The following is a 24,777-nucleotide window of genomic DNA, read 5'->3' as shown; positions in this document are numbered from 1 at the left end:
GAAGAAACCCCTGGAGTTCCCTTTCCCCTTCCTTTAAGGGTTCATCAGATGGAAATGGAACTAGAACCGGGCCGCCCCATGTCGTGGGTGGGGAAAGGGATCCAGAATAAAAGGTGGACCACAGCCAGTGTATCAGCTTATGACTGTTAATACGTTTATTGGTGTATTACTTCGTTTTGATTACCGATCACTGAAGCTGCAGGTACTTTTATCATGCCATTCCACTGCTCTTGGGTATCTAGCTGGACAGCAGAAACTGATTGGTGGAATTCGTTTGAAATCCATTATTTTTTTCTAAAAAAAGAAGGAAGAATAGTGAAGCAGTGATAGAAGGTAGTAGCCACAACATATATACTTGTTAAAATTTAAGAGAAATTGCGGTCTTATGGCTCACTGTGTTTCAAATATGACTGTAATGTGAAATGGTTCTAATGAAGAACCATCTGGACAATCCTGTGCCATGTGCTCTGGGATGGACCTGCTTGAGCAGTGAGGTTGGACCAGAAGACCAACTGTGATCCCTTCCAACCTGACCCACTCTGTGGTTCTGTAATTCTGTGAAGTATGATTAGTGATTGTGTGATTTTCAGAAAACTGAACTACCAGACTTCTGCTTGAAGAGTGAGTGCTCCACATGGCTGAAGCCATATAAATATCAGAAGCCAAATTTAGGTTATTGCTTTTTCAGAGTTTTTACTATGCCATACCACAGGAAACATATGTGAATATGCATGTGTCATGAATAATTATCATCGTGTTTGCTCTCATGGCTGAACAGGAATATGTTAATGATACAGTACAGGAATAAAATTAAGCTGGTTATGAGATTTTTTAAATTATTATTTTTAATTTTTTTTAATAACTGGATCAAGCAAAGACTGACTTCATATCCTATCTTTAAGAAAATAGCACTGACTTAGGGAAGGTCCAGGAGTAGGGAAACACACAGAAATATGATATTTTCCAGAATACTTTCTGATCCTGCAAAAATTGATGCCTCAGAGACTTCCTAAGTGAGCATGATTGCCTACATGTTTAAGAACCTTCCATTATTTTCTCTTGAAGTTTTAAAATGCATATTTACTTTTGGTATGCCCATTGTGAGAAGGAGTAGTCTCCTTTGCCACTTGCTGTTTTATTTAATTTACTCCACTTTTTATACCTGTCTTCATTATATTGCTCTTGATTTTCCAGCTCTTTTCTCAGTCTTCTCTTTTTCACTTTATGGAATAAGTAGCTCTGGTAGCCTGGCAATGTGATTAATTCCTTTTTTTTTAATTCCCTTATGTATGGCTAGATGGCCCATGAGTGCTGTTAAGCCTTGCTGGCCATGCTTCAGGTTGCAGTAAAATATTAGATGTAGCTGAACTGTACTGAAGCTGAGAAAGGGGAGGCATACAAGAAATCTTCTGTTATATATTTTTTATGCAAGTCGAGGTCATATTGCAAGAATTCTCATCAAGGACTTTTGGTGGGAAAACATTTAACGTCTTTTTCCTATCTTGCCACCTGTTTTCTTCTTGTGACTTCCAGAAGATAAAGAACTTATGGCAACATGTTAAGCAGAAAACCCAAACACTTCCTCCCAGGCATGAAAACTATTACTGTCACATCCGACAGCACACAAGCTTCTTGTTTTCAACAGGTGAAGAAATTTATCTAAGCTAAAAGTTCCGAAACTGCCAGAACACTAGCTTTGTTAGATTTAACTATTCTATTTATCAAGGAAGAGAATTCAGTTTCCCAAACTGTCTTAATATTTTTTTTCTGTAAAATACATCTTTTCCCCTCTCTCTGAAATATAAACTTTTTGACTTGAAGTCTGACTGGACATGAAATCTCTTTTTTTAGGAATTGCATTTTTAGTCTGTTCTTATCCAGAAATCCATTCTAATCTTGAGTTCTATAGTATAAAATTACTTATCAAGACATTCAAATACAAATCTAACCGTTCTTGAATTTGATACAAGGTGGCTGATCAGCTGTATCAAAGAACAGATTTAAATGAAAGATGAAAGTGGACTTACCACTTCATCAATTGTGTCTCTGAAATGCTCCAAGTATTTTCTGATCATTTAATATAACCTTCAATAACACATTTAAAGAAGCTGTTTACCTGTTTTTGAGGAGCATAGCTATTTTTTTCCTTCACAGGGCCGTTTTTCAATGCTTTCTCCCTGGCATGGTCTGCCACCAGGTCCTGGTGCAGGATTATTACACTGGCGAGTTCGAGTGCTTTCTCCATTAATGCAGGTGGACCAGGCACTCCAACAGTTCCAGCCTCCATCGATGACAACTGGTACTAAGGCACCATAATATTAAGATCAGTCCACCCACCTCTCTCAAGGAGACCATGATTCAACTCTTACATTCTGAGTTATGGTGACTCTGTAGACCATTGCAGCCTCCAGCACACAACCCAAAGCACAGATTTAGCTTTTGAGAATGTTCTTGTCAGTGGCACTGTTTAAGAGCCCCAGGCTTTCAACAATATTTCATCCTAGGAATCAAGTTCTAAGGCCAATTTTGGGCACCTGTGCTTTAAAAACCCGACCACAGAGAATTAATTTACTATACAATAAATTTTTTATATTGTCAGTTGTGGAACTGCATTCTTCTCCCTCTTCCATTTTGTAGATCAACCTAAAATTAAGCTAGCACAATAATTGTGAAATGTGATCATGTGTTTGCAAACACAGCACTTTTGCAGAAGGCTGAAGACAAAATAGTTTAAGACATGGTGAGATTGCTTTTTCCTGAAATCAGTTTACCACTACTACACCATGCTTCAGTAACGCTCCTGTGTATTCAAATGAACTTGATGTCATTCCAGACACAATAATGTATGTGGGACAATGAACTCTAAATTAGAGTACCCTCTTTATGGGAAGAACACAGTAACTTACACTTATTTCCACACCATTATACCCATGAGATTTGACAGCAATAGGTATAATGGAGTACTATGAAATTCTTCTGTCCTTGTGAAGGCTCATTTTGCCAGGATATTGTCAAGAACAAATATACTCATTTTAGTTTATTTAGAGTACTTACTAACCTTCAATTAATGTTGATTTGGGAATCTGACAAGCAATTCCCTTAAAATAGCTTGAGCACAGGCATGTACAGGCTCCATCTACCAGCACAAGAGTGCCTCCATTTTTGCAGGGTTCACATTTGCACACACTGTATTCAGTAATGTAGTCTTCAATTGCTCTTTCCAAATTTTGTTTCTTTAAATGTGCATCTCTCATCTTAACTGGAACAAGTGTATGTATTGGAGAAGGCTGTAGAAAAAAAAAAGCCCATGCAAAACACACTTTTCCACAATTCTGAATCCTTTTTATATGGCCATCACTAGCGTAAGCATCTGAAGAAACTCTCAAGATGAGAAAATACCTGAAAGTTCATGATAAACTTGGTGTCTTACCTCCATCTTAGAACAAAACTTTCAAACTATAAAAGCCACAGCTTTGAAGAAGCTGTACTTACCCGTTGCTGTATCACTACTGGAGCATCAACCAAAGACTTTGCCCACTGTATATAATCCTCCACATCAACCATTTTAGATCCTCGTAGTAACATTTCTTTTATTTTAACTGAAAAGTCAATCTTTCCCCCCTCAACTAAGGAAAGGACATCATCAATGACAGCATCATCATTTAATTCTGCTACGGAAAGAAAAAAAGAGAGGATGAAGAAGAAGAGTGTTTAATGCCCTTGCATCTGGAAGCACAGTTGTCCTTCTAGTTCAGCCAGTTCCTCTTTTTAAAATGATTGTGGATAGACCCCTTCACTCACTGTTGTAATACAATTCAATCTTTCTTTGCTCCTACCTTTTACGTGGGAGGAAATCTATTTTGCAATTTAAGTAGAAAACCCTATATCTGAAATGAAAAGAAGGAATAGGACAAACTGAAAGGTATTATGGAGATCATAGTAATTTGATAACAAGCCAAAGATAATATGAGTAATGCTACTGTATCACCTGAGCAGAACCACTAAAGGGCAGGGACTTGACGAGTAGCATCTTTTACTTTGTAATACAAACACAGCAGAGGACTGAAATTAATTGCCTCTTCTGCACCCAGTAGTAAATCTCCTTCCTTTCTGCAACTTTAATGTCATGTGAAACAAAGCCCATCTCCAGACACACAAGGGAGCAGAGATGACCAGTGACAGGCAAAGGAACACAAGTAGGCTAATCAGGGAAAGGAAGCCCCCGCCTTGAGTCCTCTCAGACCTTGTCCCAGCAGAGCCATTAGCCCTGTAGGATGAGGTTGAGGATGAGTCAAGACCAAGATGAGTCAATGGAAAGGTTCTCTGAATGCAAAGAATGGCATTTTGGGATTGCACAAATTTAAATAATTGGTATATATTTAGAGAAGTGCCAATGAAGAGGTAAGGGGTGATCATGGTGGCTTTGGGAGGAATAAACATAGGAAGACAGAGGGACAAAAGCAAAAAAAGGGGGCTGATTGCATATAGAAAGGTGACTGATCAGTGAGCTTGTCTACCATGTACTGTCTTTCATCTTTGCAGTCTGTCCTGGCTTACCATTAAAGTCCATTTCTGACTATTTTCTAGGGCAGGGGGACCTTATTGTGTGTACTCATGTGTATGGAGATCTGTGTGCCAGCATCTAGAATTGGACAATGATTGATGGGGACCTGGTGTTTGTGGTGCCAGTAAGTGGAGCAAGTGAGGATATATACGCCAGGTGTGATCTCTAACAGGTATTAAGCAAGTAAGTGGCTTGGGAGCCAGGTATCAAAGCAGATGTTTCTCTGGCCTAGATCTGGTGGCTTTCTGTGGTGGTGTGACTGCAATGGAAACAAGGGAAGACCAATCGATGTCATCTACCCAGACTTCTGTAAAGCCTGTGATACAGTCACACACAACATCCTTATCTCCTAATTGGAGAGACATGGATTTGGAGGATGGACCATTTGGTGGATAAGGAACTGGCTGGATGGACACAGCCAGAAGGTTGTGGTCAATGGCTGTATGTCCAAGTGAAGGCCAGTGACAGGTGGTGTCCCTCAGGGTTGTCTTGGGACCAGTGGTCTATGAGATTTTATCAATCTCATAGACAGTGGGATTAAGTGCACCCTCAGTAAATTTGCAGATAATACAAAGCTGAGTGCAGTTGACACAATAGAAGGATGGGATTTCATCCTGAGGGACCCAGACAAACTTGAGAAGTGGGCCCACCAAACCCTCATGAAATTCAACAAGCCCAAATGCAAGGTGCTACACCTGGGTTGAGAAATGCTAGACATGAGTACAGACCACAAGAAAAGTTTATTGAGAGTAACCTGGTGAGAAGGACTTGGGGGTGCTGCTGGATGAGAGGCTGGACATGACCCAGCCATGTGCACTCACAGCCCAGAAAGCCAAGCGTGTCCTGGGCTTCATTGAGAGCAGTAAGAAGAGCAGGTTGCGGAAGGGGATTCTACCCCTCTACTCTGCTTACATGAGACACCACCCGTGTTTGGCTCAGGGGTCCTCAGCACAAGGAAGATATGGACCTGTTGGAGCAAACCCAGAGCAGGGCCACAAAAATGGACAGAGTGCTGCAGCACCTCTCCTCTGAGGACAAGCTGAGAGAGTTAGGGTTGTTCAGCCTGGAAAAGAGAAGGCTCTGGGGACACCTCGTTGCTGTCTTCCAGTACTTAAAAGGGGCTTATAAAAAGAGAGGAGAGTGGGTTTTTTACACATTTAGATAGTGACAGAAAAAGGGGAATGGTTTAAACTAAAAGAGGAGAGAAAAGTTCTTTACTCAAAGAGCAGTGAGGCACTGGAAAAGGTTGCCCAGAGAAATTGTGGATGCCTCATCTGTCGAAGTGTTCAAGGCTAGGTTGGATGGGACCCTGAGCAACATGATCTTGTGCGTGGAATTCCTTCCAATAGTGGGGTGTTAAAACTAGATGATCTCATTCAAAAATCATTCTGTTATTCTATGATTCTATATCCCCAGAGTGAAATAAGTGGAGGAGATGACTGCTGGAGTGACCAGGGTTTCTAGGCCAAATACTGGAGAGATGTCAAGGTCCCTGGTTTGACTGAGGCCTGTTGGTATGTGAGGGTATATCTGCCTAAGGCAAATGGAGGTAAGAGGATTCAAGGGACAATTGTTGGGTAGATTGGGTACCTAAGGCCACTTACTGAAGGCATCCACAGTGTGTGTATGGGTGTGTGTTGGTGTGCATCAGGTGGTCTGTACCAGCAGTGGGAGTACAGCTGTGAGCCTGGTGTTGTATATCTAAGAGTCACTAACAGGAGACTATAACAATCCAGTTGCTCATTCAATTGCTGCCTGGGAAGAACATCTACTCTAGTTGAACCTGTGTGAGATGGAGAGTTGGATGGCCTCCAAAGGACCCTTCCAACCTCCACCATCCTGTGTTTCTGTGATATTACCCACTAAAAGACTTTCACCTTGGTCAGATGGAGGGGAGAACAGGATGAAACCATTGATGCCTGAGTGCTGTGCTTTTTTCTGTATTTATTTGTGTGGCCAGTGGTGTGTGCACGTATGTATGCATCATGTAAGTGTGTTTGTGTGTGTGTGTGTGTGCTGGAAACACATTCTCAGGCTGTCTCAAGAGCATGGAATTATGTCAGCCTCACCTGTATTGGTCTACTAAAAGCAATAACTATATTGATTATATTGATTATAAAAGGTGGAGCAACTGTTATCATCTTTTCTTAAGCAAAAGACATAATGTAAATGAAGGACATACTTACATTTGTCCTTCACATGAATCTTTTTACATTTGCCACTATCAATATTAAAATCGGCATGCAAGTTTCTAAATGCAATACTGGCATCTAAGTGATAACCAAGGCATTTTTGCACATCTTCTACGGTGATACCTGGAAGTAGAAAAAAGTAATAAGAGAAGTTGCATGACCATAAATAATGTGATATTATTCATAGAGAATAATTTTTTGGGGGCTACTGAAAATGCTTGTGATTTTCTTACTCCCATTTATCTTCTGCTTTGTCCTCTTCTACGAAATGAATGTGAGGATGATTGTAATTGAAGTGCCTGCACAGATGCAGGTAAGATCTATAGTGATTAGGAAAATATTAAAAATGGATTTCTCTTTTCTTTGATCTAGTTGAAAGCAAATGGCCCTCTAGGAACCATTCTTTCCAATTATTATACTGAGATTTTTTTCCTTCACATCTGCTTAACATATACACTTTCTATGGGCCAAATCATTCAATTCTCCCAGTCTCTCTCTCTCCTAATGTCAAGCAAGTTTCTCCACTCCTTTTCCCCATAAAATTAATCAAGGTTACTAATCTCTTACAAGTACACTACTCCCATTAATTCTAATCCTCATCTATCCACTACTGCCTCCAACACCTCCTTTCTGTTTATTAAACTCAGACATATCATCTGCAACTTCACTTTTGTATTCAGAAAGAATTGTGCTTAAAATTTGTACTTGAAAAAAAATCTAGCACCACAGTCTCCAGGTTCTGAACAGACTAACAGTAGGATATGTGACGTCTTTCTCCTATGTACCTTTGCATAGCCTGAATATCTGACAGTAATATTGTTGCTGACACTGCATGCAGCAGGTAATTATTTTCTGATTTCCAAAATCAGCATGAGAATTGCCTTTTTTAAATTTTTTCCGGAGTAATCACTTTAACCCAGCACAAACCCACATATTTCTGAACTGCACATGAGGGAGGATTAAATTTCTGCTTTGCTATCTTAACTAGGACATGGAAAATTCCAGTGTGAATGCTAAAGGCTACGAAATCAGTTTCGACACACTCAAGTGCACCATGTGATTTCTAGGAAGTACTTCAATTTCATCCTTGCTTTTTGTCACCACTGTACTCTTAGAGTGATTGCAACACAAAAAGTACCAACTAGCAAATTGGATTTAAGGTTTAGGCAGAGTTTCTAGGCTTTGGGGATCTCTTGTAAATCATGTCTCAGCAATTACAATTCCTAATATTTTCAAGAGATCTTTCTAATTTTTTTAAATGCCTCTCAGTTATAGACTTAAAATAGAGACTTCAAATATTTCTGTCAGTTAGAAAGGCTGACTCTAATATCTGTTGAACTCATGTAATTCTGTAATGCCACTGGTGTACCACAAGCAGCACACACTGAACTGTGCTGTTCTCAGTATTGCTCCACATATCATATAGGCAGATCGATCATCATACATCTCTTTGAATGTCTGGAGACTTGGCTAGAACATTTTTACCACAGGGAGACCAAGAAAGTGCATACCTATTCGAGACATAGCGTAATCATCCAGCACATACACAAGTTCATATTTTCCTCCTACAGTTCCAGAGATCGCATAGTGAGTTCCATAATCTTCTAGGAATTTGAAATACTCCCCCTTATCATATTCAGCAGGCAAAACGTTTAAATCATCTAGGAAACTATCTGTGAGACGGACATCACGACTCCGAATTTGGAATCTTCCCAGCTGAATCTTTCCTTTTACATGCAGAAAGGTTTGGTTCTGAATGTAGAAAGAAGAAAAGAGGTGAGAGTGCCATTCTGGTATGCAGCACAGCAGGAAAATCTGTTCTACGTTATTTGTAAAAAAGCTGCAGCACTTTTAAACATGGCATTCAGTCTAGTGTTTTGGAAGAGGGTCAAACTTGTTTGATTAAAATTAAACGTTCTCTGATTTAAACTGAGGAAGCATCAAGAGACTGACATAATTTCAGTTCTTCCAGTTTTGCAGAACTCTTCCCTTACTAATTTCAGCAAGCCCTTTGTGATCTATTTGACAATAGGGTCTTCTCTGTAAGTACAATGTCTACCGAAAGTGGCTTCCTGACTTTCATAACATTGAAAAGTAATTCTATATAGACAACGGAAGCTGCCAACTCCGGGTAAGATGGAGTTTTGTCTTCATTTATAGTCAGAGCAGAACTAAGTTCTCTCTTTTTTTGGATCACTTCCCTGTTATTCTCAGACCATCAGAAGGAAGGGCACAGCTCCAATTAAGAACAAAAGCTCCCCAAATAACATCATAAAATGAGAATTAATGACAGAAAAAAACCCATAAGTCATTTGACCCGTACATACATTGTAAGTCTAGCTACAGCGACTGATATGTCTGTAAATTACACTCCAGGTGGTTTTATATCATATTCAAAACTAGGATCTAGCTACTACCCTTAACTTGTGAAATAAAATTTTGTGAAAGAGTTACTTAAGAATCTAACCAAACGCATGCCTTCCAAATTCCGTTATTATCTGCAGTACTTATATGACTCCCTCAACAGTAGTGCCCAGTAGGAGGTTTGTAAAAGGGATCTAGCACCTGACCATCATACTAGCTGGCACCACTTAAAGGATCTTAAACTGGTGACTCAGAGGCTGCTTGAGACCAACAGAAGTCTGCAGCCATCTAAATGACTGTGAGGAAATTTTTGCAGGTGCAATACTCCTGCAAACCAGGATGTACAAAATCCTTAGATCTCCAGGTGCCTCCAGGCTCCTCCTGGCTTTAACTTTCAGGTGAGCCCTGGAGGGTTCCCAGCCAGAGGCTACCACTCCACTGCCCTTCAGCCATGTGAGTTTACAGTGATAGAACTCAGCTGGTGACCGATTGTGACTCATTCTCTGAATTGATCTCTGAGAAAGAATTTGAGGCCAAAATTCCTATCACAGGTCACTTGACTGTGTATATGTATGGCCAGTCTTCGCGAACAAGGATTTGGGAAAGGTCTTTACTCTTCGAGCCTGCACAGTGGATTTTTTAGGTGAGACATAGTGTGCGCTTAGCTGAGCCCACCCTTTAATCCTAAGGTTCATCTGCTGGGGCCGAGCGAGCTTGGACAGTGGCAGTGAAGTCCTCAGGACGTAGGTTTGTTTAGAGTGACCTTCTCTTGGATGGATGGCCTTACAGGGCTGACGAGCTCCATCTGCCTGGGGGAGTTTCCCTGACCGGGGATCGAACCCCAGGCTGCAGCGGTGAGAGTGCTGCATCCTAACCACTAGAGCACCAGGGGTCCCCACTTGACTGTAAGCAGTCCATAAAATACCTTAAGCAGTCCATAAAATACCTTAAGCTACAGAACTTGATCTTTTGCGTCTGTGGAGATTTATGGTTTGAGTTCTTTTCCATCCCAAGAAAACTCATACCAACACAAAGTCAGTGTTGTGTGTCAAATTATCTATATAGTACAGACCTCTCTCTTCAGCATTATTTTAATTAACAGGTTGTGGAAGTTATATTAGTTTTCCCCTATATCCACTTGATCTCCAGAGCTCTGAACAGGTCCTAGGTAACAAGGCTGATAAACTTGAAAATTTGAATTAGTTGAGGCAAATCTATTCTTGCTTTCACATGGTGCACTTCAGCGCTATGGAATTGATGTACCTTGTACACGATGGCATCGTGATCACAGACCTTAGCATACAGGGTGAGGAACGGTATATGACCCAGCACATAGCTGCTGGAATAGGCCATAATGCCATGTTGTGCTGCTTTTTGGCAGGGATAGAGTTATTTTTCTTCACAGTGGCTAGTGCGGAACTGTGGTTTGGATTTGTGCTGAACACAGGGTTGACAATATAGAGATGTTTTTGCTATTGCTGAGCACTGTTTATACAGAGCCAAGGCCTTTTCTGCTTTTTGTACTGCCACACTGGGGAGGGTGCTGGGGCTGCATGGGAGGCTGGGAGGAGACACAGCCAGGACAGATGACCCAAACAGATCAAAGCAATTTTCCATATCATATGACATTATGTTCACTACGTAAAGCAGGAGGTAAGAAGGAGGAAGCAGTAGATGTTTGATATGATGGTGTTTGTCTTCCCAAGTAAGCATTACATGTGATGGGGTCCTGCTCTCCTGGAGATGGCTGAACACCTGCCCGCACACTGGAAGCAGGGAATTAATTCCTTGTTTTGCTTTGCCTGTGTGCACAGCTTTTGCTTTCCCTTTTAAACTGTATTTATCTCAACCCATGAGACTTTTAGCTTTTACCCTTCTGATTCTCTCCCTGATCCTGAAGGAGGGAGAATGAGGGAGTGGCCGCATGGGCTTGGTTTCCGACTGAGGTTAAACCACAACACATATAGTGTCACTTTTTACAGTCTTTCTCATTTGGGCTTCACTAAATGCTAAGGCTAATTCTTTACTTGTAAATAAAATGGGTCTTTCCCCTGTCTCAAAGTGATGGTAGTGATACGGCTTTTGTGCAACCCCAAAATAGGCTTCCTTTCTCCAGACTGCCTATGAGAACATCTGCTTTAAACATGCTGTAGGGAACTGCAGGATGGGCATTGCTTATGAGACCATGAGAGCAAACACTGCCAAAACCATGCTAGTAAAAACAATGGACTGCCATGTACCAGTGTTAATGCCCATGCCTCTTAGCCCTGGCCAGTTCTTTAGTACAGAGGTACCCAAATGATTGGGATCTGGCCTTTCAGTCATTATTCTACGGGTTTATTTTGTTTACATAGTGTAGGTCTATTCAGTGGCAGGTTTTTGCCACAAAACTTGACCTAATTTGCCCACATTGCACTAGATCAGAGCTGCTCTTTAATCAAGATGAGACCTAAGGTCTTGACCCTTTCTAACTTCAACCCCTGATGGAGATGAGGGTGTTTGCTAGCCAAGGGGAAACAGTGCGAAAAAGAAGCTACATTTGGTTACCCTTTGTCCACATCTGAAATCTTAACCCTGTTATTACCATTGTTTTTTTAATAAATGACAGAAAAGCAGCAGCTGATTAGAATAATTAGAAAGAATATTATTTTGTTATTCCAACACTGTACAAATTGTGCTATTTGTAGAATATTTTCATTAAAACCTTTAGTTCAATTAAACTCACCCTTTCAGTGGAGCTTTGCAGAATGGAATTTAAGGTTGCATTCTTTCTATAATTATACTTGAAATTTCCTTCTACATCAATATCGCTTCCATCAGTAGGTGTATATTTCAGAGACAGGCCAACACTAAAGTGTTTCTGGTTTTCCATGTAGACCTCTTGCAACATTTTTGAGCGATCATGGTAGAATATTGATGTGAAGGTTTTGTCTGCTTTTGTCTGAGAAAAAATAATGAAAAGGTTGCATGAGAAAACAAAACAAGGTTTTGTCTGCTTTTGTCTGAGAAAAGATAACGAAAAGGTTGTGTAAGAAAAAATTCAAGGTTTTGTCTGCCTTTGTATGAGAAAAGATAATGAAAGATTGTATGAGAAAACAAAGCAGACAGTAATATAAAAATCTAAGTAGCACTTTAAAGCTATATAATTTACATCACTTAGCAATACATTTTCTTACACCTCTTTTTTTCTTTTAAAACAAATCAAATGGAAACAGAAATACCATTCCCTCCACAAACCACCTTATCTCAATCAGTTCAGTGGTTCAATGGTGAAGAGAAAGCTGCAATGACAACATTTCAGCGAGTATTAAATCTCAGCATGTAAAACTGTCCAAGTAACTTATGTGAATTAAGAGTTCCTTTACATGGTATACAGCTTCCTCATAGGGGAAGCAGAAGGGCAGGCACTGATCTCTTCTCTCTGGTGACCAGTGACAAGACCCGAGGGAATGGCAGGAAGTTTTGTCAGGGCAAGTTTAGGTCAGATAGTAGGAACAGGTGCTTCACCCAGCATCTTGGGTGGTTGGGTACTGGAATAGGCTCCCCAGGGAAGTGGGCAGAGCACCAAGCCTGACAGAGTTCAAGAAATATTTGGGCAATGCTCTCAGGTGCACAGTGTGACTCTTGGGGATGGTCTTCTGCAGGGCCACGAGTTGACTTTGCTGATCCTTGTGGGTCCCTTCCAAACTCAGGAGATTCTGTGATTCTGTGTAAGGAATAATAGTCTCCATCTCTTTCCTAGAATGGAGATAAGATTTGCTAATAGGTCCTGACATCTGAAATAAGTCAGAATTATGATTTTGTCTTCTTTTCTTACGGCAGACAGTAGCTAATTCAGAAATACCTATTTCAGTGTTGTTTAGTATACTTTACCAGAACATAGAATTTTAATAACTGAAAATGGTTCTACCTCAAAATCAAATATAATACATCATCTTGGGTCAGATTTATATTTTGGGCAGGAGGTGGTTTAAGTTGTATTTGTTTTATGAAGTTCCTTCTTGAAGAAATAGGCAAAATCTTTGGTAAGCAAAATACTGCTTTGATTTCTGAAATGCATCTGACATTTATGTTTCAACAATCATCAACATTGTTGGTTTTCAAGCCTCACTTGAAGTCATAGTCTGAAACTCAAAAGCCTATCAGATTTTTTTTTTCAGTGGGACAGAGGGAAACCAAGTAGGACCAGAGTATCCTAATACCATTCCTGCCTTTTTTTTTTCAGTGTCTTTGAAAAAGTAGCTTAATTGCTTCTCTACTGAGTAAAAGTTAGATATCATAATCCTTTCTGTACAGCTTCTGCTCATCTCATCCACTCATACTGTAAACATTCCAGACAGTTTCATTTGTTGTGCAAAGGTGCAGCAATGAACATGTGGGAGTTTATCTGGCACAACTGAGCTTAACTCCCAAAGTAAATGATAACAAAATTTGGTTTTCTCTAGACTTCAGCACAAGCTTGATGCTAAAAAGCTTCAGCTGCCTGACTCGAGAGGTATGCTGAGTCTTCCAGGAGGATGTCAGGATTCAGCATTCAGTTAAACACATCCTAGTTTGCACAGGACTTAAACTTACATCGTAAATGAGAACAGCCACGTTCCATGGCTTGCGGTAGTATATCCGTGTGTTTCCATCACGCACCCTTTCACAAAGACCATTGAAAAATTCATTGTCAAATGGGCTGGCCATTGGCTGCATCCCTAAAATATTGATTCTATAAGAAAAATACAAGACAGGAGGTGTCAGCACCTGTAGACAATGGTATTAAGGTTGGAAATGTCATTTTCTGCAAGAGATGGGGACTGTAGCTGTGAAACTGAATCTTGCTTCATCTAGGCAGCTTGACTCATCTCTTGTGGTCTTCTCATCTGTGTAATGAAGATCAGGTAACATCTTTTGTAAAGTTCTTTACATGTGTGAGAAATAAACAAATAAAAAATGTTAAACATCAAACACAGTGAGAACCTTAGGAATAAAAGGAGGTTAAAATAATTTCTGCTTGACCAATATATTTGTGAGAAAGCACTCCTTATAGATTTAAAAGTACATCTCAACACCTGTATTTAACCTGGATTTGGTTTGGGTTTTTTCATAACTTATGTTAGTTTGTTTGCTGGTAGGAACTCCATTATCAAGCGTGTATAACACCCATCAAATCTGTAGAAGGAATATATAGCTACTCCTAGTATTGTCTCTTCTTTCAGAGTGTGACCTGGTGAAATAGCAGTATTTCCTGCAGCATAAGAGAGGAAATCTGAATCATTAAAAAACAAGGGAGGCAAGAACATTGGCTGTAAAACTCTGTGCATCTATATACTGATGCACAAGAAATATTTCCAAAAATAATTGCCTCTTGGAGGATTCTGCATGATTTTTTTGCTCTTCTGTGCCTGGTTCATACATTTGAATATTTTCAGTATTTACAACATATGCATCTGAGAAATGCCTGTACCTATCTGAGTGCAGAAAGTGGTAATTGAATCATCAAAGTCTCCAACATCACTACTGCATCTCTATACAAGGTTTTCTTATGGAAGATTCTAGTAGTAGGTTGCTGTAGAAATAATAAAGAAGCTACTTCTAAAATTACCTAAGTACTTGGTTTACTTCCCCATGCTTAAACAGAAGCATTTTTTCCCTTACACAGTAAGAAATTAAATGAAAAGGATCATCCTTTTCATTAAACACAGAGTGGTGCTGTTGTACACTTTTATTTTCATCTATTCAGTTTAGATAGCTGTCTTCTAACTGTAGATAAACAATATGTCATTCTTATTTTTGTTTGAAACTAAAGAAATGCAGCAAAGTCTGAGAATAGAAAGATTCATTTATAACTTAGATTAACGATGAAAACTCCTGTAAACAACAAAGATCTGGGGAGTGGAGAATTCAATGGTGCAAAAAAGCTGCAGGCAGAGTGTTATTGCAGTAAGGCATCTCATTGTATAAACAATCAAGAGATATTTTCTCCCTTTTACACATGCTTTTTAGTAAAGTAATTGGGAATTATTGATTTGTTATGAAATATCACTTGAAACATATCTATATCTCTATGAACTTTACATTTGAATAATATACATTTTAAGTTAATTCATGTAATATCTATGTATGATTCTGTTTACTAACTTTATGATTGATTTTCACTGTCTGCATAAATATTTTATCCTCCACAAGTATACAAAATAAAATGGTAGTTGAGCGTTCTTCCAAAAGCTACTTAGCATTTCTGAATACAAATGCAAACATGATTGAGATTCCACTTTTGGGAATGTCAGTGTGCCCCAGTATTTTCAGCCGGCTTTCGAGACAATCCTAAACTCTTCACCAGGCCCAATACTACCTTTTACTTCATACATACCCATGCCCTGCAGTCCTACCAACTTCAGACACATCAATGTCGTGGTTACGGCATGGTGATCGTGGGTCAGATTTACAGGCATCTTCGTCGGAAAAGTCTCCACAGTCATTGTCTACATTGCACACAAGTCGTTGCTTTATACACCGACCTAATCAAAGAATAAAACATTGCATGAATGCATTTTTGTCAAGATGGACTATAAATGAGACCCTCAGCTACTCTTTATTGAGATCTCCCTCTACATACATTTCTATTATTGTCAGGAGGGATTAAAATTCTACACTCTGTCTCTTTCAAATGAAAAGCCCCCTGCATATTACTGTATTTAAGTAGGAGTTATTAGGGTGGCTGAGAAAAGTAAGTCACAGGAGAACTGCTGTCTTATGAAGAAAGTTGTTACAACCTGAGATTTTTTCTATATTAAAATTTGATTGTTAGCTTGGTTGTTTTGTTTTGGGTTTGGTTTTTTTTGTATTATGAGAGTACAGGAAAATGCCAATTCAACATCAACAAAGAATTATTTCTAAATTATTTAAACCGTGGTAATTTGGACAATATTATTTAAATACTATGGCCACTGTAGTGTCTAAAACTGTAGTGATTTGTGTTCTATAGCAACAGTGTAGTAGTAATTTTCCTGAGGCTGCATATCACAAGTTTTACAAAGACTCATTTTTTTTCACCATAGGATCTAAAGATTTAGATGAATTAGCCCTAGCAAGATAAAACATCACTACTTGATATCATCTACCTCTCCAGTAAAGACACACAATGCCTGTGAACTAGTAGCTAAAGGCCTACTTTCCAATTTTTAATTTCTCTTTTTGCACTACTCTGATTTTAAAACAATACTAAAAATGTCTCGGTGCTCAAAATTCAGTTACAATCTTTCCATTTCTTTTTTTGACTAGATTTATTACTATTAACTTTTCCTATTTTGTTTTGATTTTTGATGAGTCTTGAGCACTACATTAATTTGTATGCCATGCTTGCATCGCTTTACAAATTTATATCTTACTTTCAATTTAGATGCATTCTGGTCTCCAGCTAGCATCTATCATAACCCTCAGATCAGTAAACTTCCATATCCATTCTGTTAAAATTCTTTTAGCCTTAGGTTTTCCCCCTCCCCCGGTGATTTTTCATAAAACATAGTGATTCAGTAACAGGTGGAGCAGTTAAGGTAGAAGAAAGGATACTCGCAGTATGGTCAGCCTCTAACCGTGAAGAAGAAATTACAGAAGAATTTAAACTACATGGAAATTATAATGGAAGATAAAAGGAATGTACTCTGTCTTAAGCATTGTTCATGCTGTGGTTTTGTCACTGTGGTTGTGAACCCAGCTGCCTACAGACTGTCTTTAAGTGCTGGCATAAGGCCTTGATTCAGGGAATCACCTCCAGCTGGAAAAGCAATGAAGCATATATCTCTTTTTTTGTGTATGTATTTTGTCTTCAATGGAGAATGATTTAACTTACAGCACTAAGTAAAGTGTAGTTTCTGAGTAAAGACATTATACGACACAAAAACAAGACCCACCAGAAGTGCACTGAAAGTCAGCACCACAGTCTGCTTCTGGTTTTTCAGGACAGACTTCACTGGTTTCACAGGTCTGTGTGTCTCCCAAGGCCTCCAGGCACGGTTTTCCACCAAATTGTCCAAATCTTTCAATACGTCTAGAGCGAAACTTGAAAGACAAATAACACTATTAACATTGCCCAGAGAGAAAAGAGAACTCTACCAGAACTGAAGGGTTTCTACGTGAACATGAGAACTTTTCAAAATGAAGCATCTTTGGTGAAATATTTGGTTGAAATTACACAGGCACATCTTATGGTTAAAACAATATTGAATTAATAATTATCAATATTCAGCTGGTACATACAGATGCTATTTTTTCACTAATTACTTTATTTCACTAATTTTTTTTATTTCATTCCATGGAGGCAGTGCATCACTTATATTTTGTATGCTTTCAAGTCTTTTATTTTCTAAAGTCTCGTAAGAACCACTCCCCTAAGAAAATAAAAATCTACTTTTCAATAGAAACATCCATATGGCCAAAATAGATAATTTTTATGAAGAAAACATTTTGAATGAGAGCACTTGACAGTATTCTACATTATTGTCTTATTCTTATGGCTTCACATCTGAAATGATTGTGGGTGTCATTGAGTCATGAACATACAGTATCAAGAGTTGCAGTCTGATGTTTTCTCGTAACCAACAACCAGACAGATAGCATCCCTTTGATTGTGGCTTTGGAACAAAGACTTCCAACAACAGCTTACCCTTTGATAGGTGCATGGGTCGCAGGGCCCCCACGCGCTCCAGCTGCTCAGTTTACAATCTATTGGAGATGGAGCATTCAGTTCTCTTGTTCCCCTGTGGAAAGCTTTTTCTGAAGAGCTGTCAAACAAAACATTCCAGTACAGTCCTGGGCAGCACACTAAAATCACATGTGAGTTTGTATTTAAACCGTGGGCCAATATTTTGGAAGAATCTTCAAGCTGATTTCTGTTTCACTTTCATAGCAGTACTTAGTTGTATAAACAGCTGCCTAATATTAAATTCTTTCGTGGCTTAAAATTACATTAAAAACACTTTGAAGACTTAATAAGCCAGGTCTTTTCCCCTTTTTTAGATCTTCATGCATACAAATGCTCTTCTGATGGGTCATGTTATTGAAGAGAATGAAACAATAATACACAGAGAACATCTGCAGTCCCCCATTCAGACAGTGGCTGTGCTTCCCAATATGTAAGTCTAAAGACAAAGGCACAGCAGCACATCTTGAATAGATGCAGTACTTCAATACATGTTTTTGTGATTTTTTTAGCTTATTAACTTTAATGGCATTGCTCTTAAGCCTGGATAAAAGCGTAAATATTTTCCTGAGTTGAAAGAAAACTCATAAATACAGGTATTACTTAGTAACAGACTAACATTGTTGGAAAAAAAACAGACAAGTGTTTATCTTACTGTTGTTCAGTTTGTCAAGTTGAATACTTCTGCAGTGAGGCCTATTTCTTTTAGAGTGACTCTTCATTTTGGTTCTCAGTTTTAAACACCAACAAACTTCCAGTTGTCATTAAGTAAAAGGTCATAATAGAAATAAAGTTTCTTTAAGGCACTCACTGGTAGATATTAAAAACTAATGCACTGTAGAATGACTTTTTAATTTTAAAAAAGGCCATTAGTTTACTGCTGACCTTATCTTCACAGGTAACAATGTTAGACAGCAGAGGAATGAAGGATCATTAAAGTCTGACTTGCTTGGTTTGCTCTGAGTAATTTATTCCAATTTGGCCTTACATGCTTCCATATTCATTCACCCTCTCTGCGTCTCTCCAGGTTAATGTTGCTGCCTCTGCTCTACACTGGGACCTTCTCTGCTGAGCCCAGCAGGTTGCAGTCTGATGTACATATGGGTATTCATTGCAGGCAGGGCCTTACCCTCTGCTCTTTGAGCCCCTCACATTGTACAAATACGTCAGGATTCTAAACAAATATAACCTGATTCCACAAGATTAAGAAATCTGCAGTTTGAACAAGAAAGATATAACAGTTGTTCTAACTTCCTTGTGCCATTTATTCTATGTTCAGTTTACATAAGTAGTAAGTTGTCATCGAGATGATAAATCAACCTCTTTCTAGCTATTGAATTTTAAACAGCTCAGGGATCACAGGGTTGCTGTGCAACATTTTATATAATCTGCTGACCTGACTGGCTCTGATGCCCCAGACTTTCTACTGTCACACAAACAAGCAGTAAAAATGCAACACAGCTGCTGTTGGAAGTATCTGTATCATAGACTCCCAACTGCCTTCCCTGCTGCTCCTAAAGAGCTCCTTCCCAGAAGTCCCCTGACCTCAACCCAGGACCTGCAGTAAATATGTCCTTGGCTGAGGATGTTGCTTTTAACAGGTGGGATTATGAACAAAAAAAAAAAAAAGGAAGAGCACAAGTATGCCCAATCTCTATACATAGGAGAAATGAGATAAAGAATGAAGAATTCTCTCCATACAACAGGGACCTTCCAAACTCTTACCTGGTAGGGAAACATGAAGCTTTACTTGTCCCTGACACCAGGAATTGGGGCGCTTGATAGAGGATGTAGAAACAACCTTGTAAGAAGTCCATTTTACACAGAACTCCCTTTCACTAATATTCTGGTGGACTCTGTGCACCTAAATCTATAACCCGCTATCTGGCAGTTGAAAGTGCTGGGAATGAGGGAGATGGCTTTCAACATCTGTCTTGTTCTTACATTTCTACCTGTGTATCCATTAATGATCACTATCAGGTATGGGGTAATCTGCTGGAAGGCAGGAGAGCTCTTCTGGGGGACCTGGACAGACTGGAGAGTTTGGCTGATTCCAACAGGATGAGGTTCACCAAGGCCAAGTGCCGGGTCCTGCACTTTGGCCACAACAACCCCCTGCAGTGCTACAGGCTGGGGACAGAGTGGTTGGAGAGCAGCCAGGCAGAAAGGGACCTGGGAGTTTGGATTGACAGGAAGCTGGACATGAGCCAGCAGTGTGCCCAGGTGGCCAAGAAGGCCAATCGCATTCTGGCCTTTATGAGAAACAATGTGGCCAGCAGGACCAGGGAAGTGATTCTTCCCCTGTACTCAGTGCTGGTGAGGCCACACCTCGAGTACTGTGACCAGTTCTGGGCCCCTCAGTTCAGGAAGGATATTGAGGTGCTGGAGCAGGTCCAGAGAAGAGCAGCGAGGCTGGTGAAGGGACTCGAGCACAAGTCCTGTGAGGAGAGGTTGAGGGAGCTGGAGTTGTTTAGCCTGGAGGAGGTTCAGGGGAGACCTCATAACTCTCTACAACTCCCTGAAAGGAGGTTGTAGCCAGGTGGGGGTTGGTCTCTTCTCCCAGGCAACCAACAGTAGGACAAGAGGGCACGGTCTTAAGCTGTGCCAGGGGAGGTTTAGGTTGGATATTAGAAAGAAATTATTTACAGAAAGGGTAATCAGGCATTGGAATGGGCTGCCCAGGGAGGTGGTAGAATCACCATCCCTGGAGGATTTTAAGATGTGACTGGATGTGGCACTTAATGCCATGGTCTAGTAACCACAGTGGTGTTGCTTGGAGGTCTTTTCTAATCCAGTTGATTCCATGATTCTGTGATTCTGTCTCTTTACCCTGACACAGAAAGACTGTGATTAGATTCAACACGGTACTTTTAACATGAGTCCTTTCTTCTTCCTTCACATGACCAATTAGGAGCCAGCTTTTTTTCTCCAGTGCTGTTGAGGTTTACTACAAGGTGTGTGTACGTCAAACATTGACTAAGCATATGTGCTTACATAGATCAGAATGATAATTCAGCCTGGGAAAGGATAAAGATTTTTGACATTATAATTCCACTTCAGTAACACTTACCCTATGTTATATTAAGGTTTATAACTCAAAAGTAATAAAGAAAAAGAGAAGTGTGTACAGCAACTCTTAGAAACTTCTATAGGAAAGGCTAAGTTCTAGAAGATAGTTATATAGAAGATAAAGGTCCCATACAGAATTTGCTTCAGGAGAAATGTCATCTGAATATTAAAATAAACCCAACAGTTATGATTATAACCATTAAACATTGAAATAGGTTACCCAGGGAAATGCAGGGAAACAGGTTACCGTGGAATTATTCAAGACTATTTGACAAGACCCCTGGATAACCTAATCTAAAGCCTTGTTTTGAACAGAACATCGTAGAAGACCTCCAGAGGTCCCTTTCAACGTATTTTTCAGCTCTATGAAATTTTGGAAAGTTGTAGTGTATTCAAAATTTGACACAGCTCTCCAGTGTCTTCAAAAACAACTTTCATCTGTAATTAGCTCATCTTACAGATACTTAATAGTAAACAAATAATGCTTGAAAAGTTGCTGTGCAGCATTCTACAAAATATTTTCCCCCCACTTAGCAGACAGTAGCATCACCAGTGGGAAGAAACTAAAATCTACTGCTCTAGCAAATGGTTGAGAATCAGCACTTCCTATATCTGCAAGATGCCTTCATATATGATCTTTTCATCTCCTTACTGATGTAGGACTGTAAACCTCTGAGTAACAACATGTATTCCGACACCTCAGGTTAAAGACTGACAGGTTCCTTAAAGATATGTTGAGACGTCTAAGAGGATTTCTAAAGGCAGATGTACATCTTGTTCCTAGTGATCATCACATATTCAGGTGTTAGAGAAGTTTGTAGTGAAACATATTTCTGAACTTCACTGAAGGTGACAGCTGAAAGCAAGAACTTTGCAGACAAGCAAGGAAATCAAAATACATTCCCTGCAATCCTTTATTGAGAGGTTTGAGGGACAGGAGGGTACTCTTTGGAAAGCAAAAGCCATTTCACAATCAGAACACAGAATTGTTTGCACCTTGTCTTGGATTGCACAATACACTCTGTACAGCATCAGGCCACAGAGCTCTGGTGATTTATTGTTGAGCCATACTTCAAAATAGAGGACTGTTGAGTTCATCAGTGACAAAAGTGAAGAGTGAAGAAAAAGCCTTGGTTGCTTAATTATCACTGACCAAGAGACAAAGCATGGATCTCTTGAATTTGGAGACATGATAGCATCACATGAGGGCATAACATTTGCCAACTGTAGTTGCTAGCCCCATCATCAAGCTGCACAGTCTTTGGTACACTGGGAAGCCAAGCTGCTGGCCAAAGTTGCCTGCTATGGATTCCCCGTAATAATTGTATATTCTGGCAGGACTGTTTCTTAATGAACATATCAACCCTGTGCTTTAATTGGATCTGAATGCCAAAATAATAATAATCATCAAAACATAAGAAGCAAATGCCTGACCAACCTAGTGGCCTTCTATGATGGGGTGACCACATCAGTGGACAAGGCTACATATATTATATATCTGGATTTCTGTAAAGCCTTTGACACAGTCCCCCACAACTTCCTTCTCTCTAAATTGGAGAGAGATGGTTTCAGTGGGTGGGCTGTTAGATGGATAAGGAAGCAGTTGGGATGGTTGCATCCAGAGGGATGTGGTCAATGGCTCAGGGTCCCAGTGGACATCGGTGACAAGTGGTGTACCTCAGGGGTCCATACAGTGCTATTTAACATGGTCATTATATATATTTATTATATATATTTATATATATTTAATATTTTAATGAATAAACAGTGAAGTAAAGTGCACCCTCAACAAGTTTGCAGATGACACATAGTGGAGCGATGCTGTTGACACACCTGAAGGACGGGACGCCATCCAGAGGGACCTGGACAAGCTCAAAAATTGGCTCCATGGAAATGTCATAAAGTTCAACATGACCAAGTACAAGGTACTGCACCTGGATTAAGGTAATCCCCAGCACCAACACAGGTTGGGGGATAAACAACTTAGAGCAACCCTGGAGAGCAAGACTTGGGAGTGCTGGTGGATGAGAGGTTGGACACGAACTGGCCACATGCACTCACAACCCAGAAAGTCAAACATCCTGGGCTGCATCCAAAGCAGTGTGGGCAACAGGCAAAGGACAGGATTCTTCCCCTCAGCTCTGCTCTGGTGAGACCCCACCTGGAGCACTGCATCCAGCTCTGGGGTCCCCAGCACAAGAGGGGTATGGACCTGTTGGAGCAAGTGCAGAGGTCACCAAGATGATTAGAGGGATGGAGCACTTCTCCTATGAGGAACGGTTGAGAGAATTGGGATAGTTCAGCCTAGAAAGAGACAGCTTAGGGGTGACCTAATTGCGGCCTTCTGGTACCTGAAGGGAGCCTACAAGAAAGATGGAGAGGAACTTTTTACAAGAGTATGGAGGGACAGGACAAGGGAAAGCGGATTAAGAGAGTAAGTTCATATTAGATATTCAGAAAAAATTCTTACTGTAGGGATGGTGAGACACTGCAACAGGTTGCCCAGGGAGGTTGAGGATGCCCCATCCCTTGAGGTGTTCAAGGCCAGGGTGTATGGAACTCTGAACAACCTGGTCTAGTGGGAGGTGTCTCTGCACATAACAGTCTGGTTAGGACTAGATGATCTTTAAGGTCCCCAGCCTAAATTTCCCCTCTTCCAGTGTGTACCCATTACTCCTTGTCTTACCACTACAGTTTCTGCTGAAAAGTCCCTCTCCAGCTTCCCTGTAGGCTCCCTTCAGACACTGGAATGTTGCTATGAGGTCTCTCCACAGCCTTCTCTTCTCCAGGCTGACCAACCCCAACTTTCTTAGTCTGTCTTTGTAGAGGAGGTGCTCCAGTCCTCTTATTGACTTTGTGGCCCTCTGGACTTGTTCCAGCATAAGACTTACATTTTTTTCATCATTCATATTGGCCATTCTAGTAAATGACATATAGACATTTCTGACAGAGTAGTGCTTTAGTTGTTTTCATGTGATCATTTTGTAGGGACTAAGCCTTCGTTCACTTCCTAGTGATACTTGCAGTGAAAACACAAAGGCTATATTTCCAAAGATTAGAAATAGGCAGACTTTAAATAGTAAGAAAAGTATTGTCAGTATAAAATTGTACATCTTCAGAAAGAAATATATTAAGTATTTTAACACTCAGTGTGCAACAGAAAACAGGCATCTGAGCTTCACCACCCTGGAAGAATACGGCTTCAATTGCTACCAGTTACCTTTATTGTGTCACACACATCCAGAATAAATGGATACAGCATTGCTATTTAAATCCTTGAAATACAGCAAGAAATAGTTTGCTTTTTCATAGGGTATCTAAGCAAGCTGCCACAAGAAATGTCTGCATTGGATGTTTATACTCTGTGGTAAGAGAAATAAAATAGTAGAGACAGCTGCAGAAGACAAAGAACACTTACCTTCTGCTTTCCCCCAAAAGTGAGACAACCATCTCTAAGTTGCATAGTATGGATATAAACTGCAGGATAACAAGCATGATTCTCATTTTGTAGCTGAATAGACTAGAATAGCCATGACCGAATTTGCAATTTATTTATCTGTTCCTTTTGTTATTTATTACCAAGAGAACAAACAAAAAGCAGTGTTTACTGAAGAATGCCAGTAATGGGCCGAAACTGCCTTATGGTAAATGCCCTAAAGTCCACTTTTCAGAAAATTCCACTTTTTCCTCTGAATGGGGACTGGGAAATACTGTGGAGTAGTTTAAAGATTAAAAACAAACAAGTTTTGTTTAATAGTATCTTTCTAATATAGGGAAGACATTATGTATTGAATTAGAAAACCATTAGCTGCTTAGTAAAAACGCTGTCATAGCAGTGACTCACGCAAAGAACAAAGAGTTCCTAAAGCAGAGCTTTGTACAAGAGCAAGTTTACTGTCTAA

The 24,777-nt window shown here is 39.9% G+C and overlaps 1 protein-coding gene across 4 annotated transcripts; it reads right to left on the bottom strand.

Annotated features, from left to right (window-relative positions):
- Positions 1–2,116: 2,116 nt before the first annotated feature.
- On the bottom strand, positions 2,117–24,428 carry C9 (complement C9). 4 transcript variants are annotated; one of them, XM_027635392.1, is made up of 11 exons: positions 24,294–24,428; positions 17,771–17,888; positions 17,019–17,166; positions 15,479–15,626; positions 13,696–13,834; positions 11,846–12,061; positions 8,268–8,508; positions 6,751–6,879; positions 3,493–3,671; positions 3,059–3,287; positions 2,117–2,302 (listed from the first exon to the last, which is right to left on the bottom strand). In XM_027635392.1, the coding sequence occupies exons 1-11, from the start codon at positions 24,377–24,379 to the stop codon at positions 2,136–2,138; spliced, it is 1,800 nt and encodes a 599-aa protein (XP_027491193.1). In that variant the 5' UTR covers positions 24,380–24,428; the 3' UTR covers positions 2,117–2,135. The 4 variants fall into 4 exon arrangements, with proteins under 4 accessions (XP_027491193.1, XP_027491195.1, XP_027491196.1 ...); XM_027635394.1 differs by having other exon boundaries at positions 17,771–17,864; positions 24,294–24,413; XM_027635395.1 differs by lacking the exon at positions 6,751–6,879.
- Between the last annotated feature and the right edge of the window lie 349 nt (positions 24,429–24,777).

This window comes from Corapipo altera, unplaced genomic scaffold (genome assembly GCF_003945725.1).
Source record: "Corapipo altera isolate COAL_440 unplaced genomic scaffold, ASM394572v1 61411, whole genome shotgun sequence".
Lineage (NCBI taxonomy): Eukaryota > Metazoa > Chordata > Aves > Passeriformes > Pipridae > Corapipo > Corapipo altera.
This window is presented reverse-complemented; position numbering and strand designations above follow the sequence as displayed.

What these genes read in the sequence shown, in the direction of transcription:
- C9 (XM_027635392.1), bottom strand. Translation starts at nt 24,379, where the DNA reads ATGAGAATCATGCTTGTTATCCTGCAGTTTATATCCATACTATGCAAC. An exon ending in TGACTTTCAGTGCACTTCTG is followed by an intron (nt 15,627 to 17,018) that starts GTGGGTCTTGTT and finishes TTCTTTGATTAG; the next exon opens with GTCGGTGTATAAAGCAACGA. An exon ending in TTACGCTATGTCTCGAATAG is followed by an intron (nt 6,880 to 8,267) that starts GTATGCACTTTC and finishes TTCTACTTCCAG; the next exon opens with GTATCACCGTAGAAGATGTG.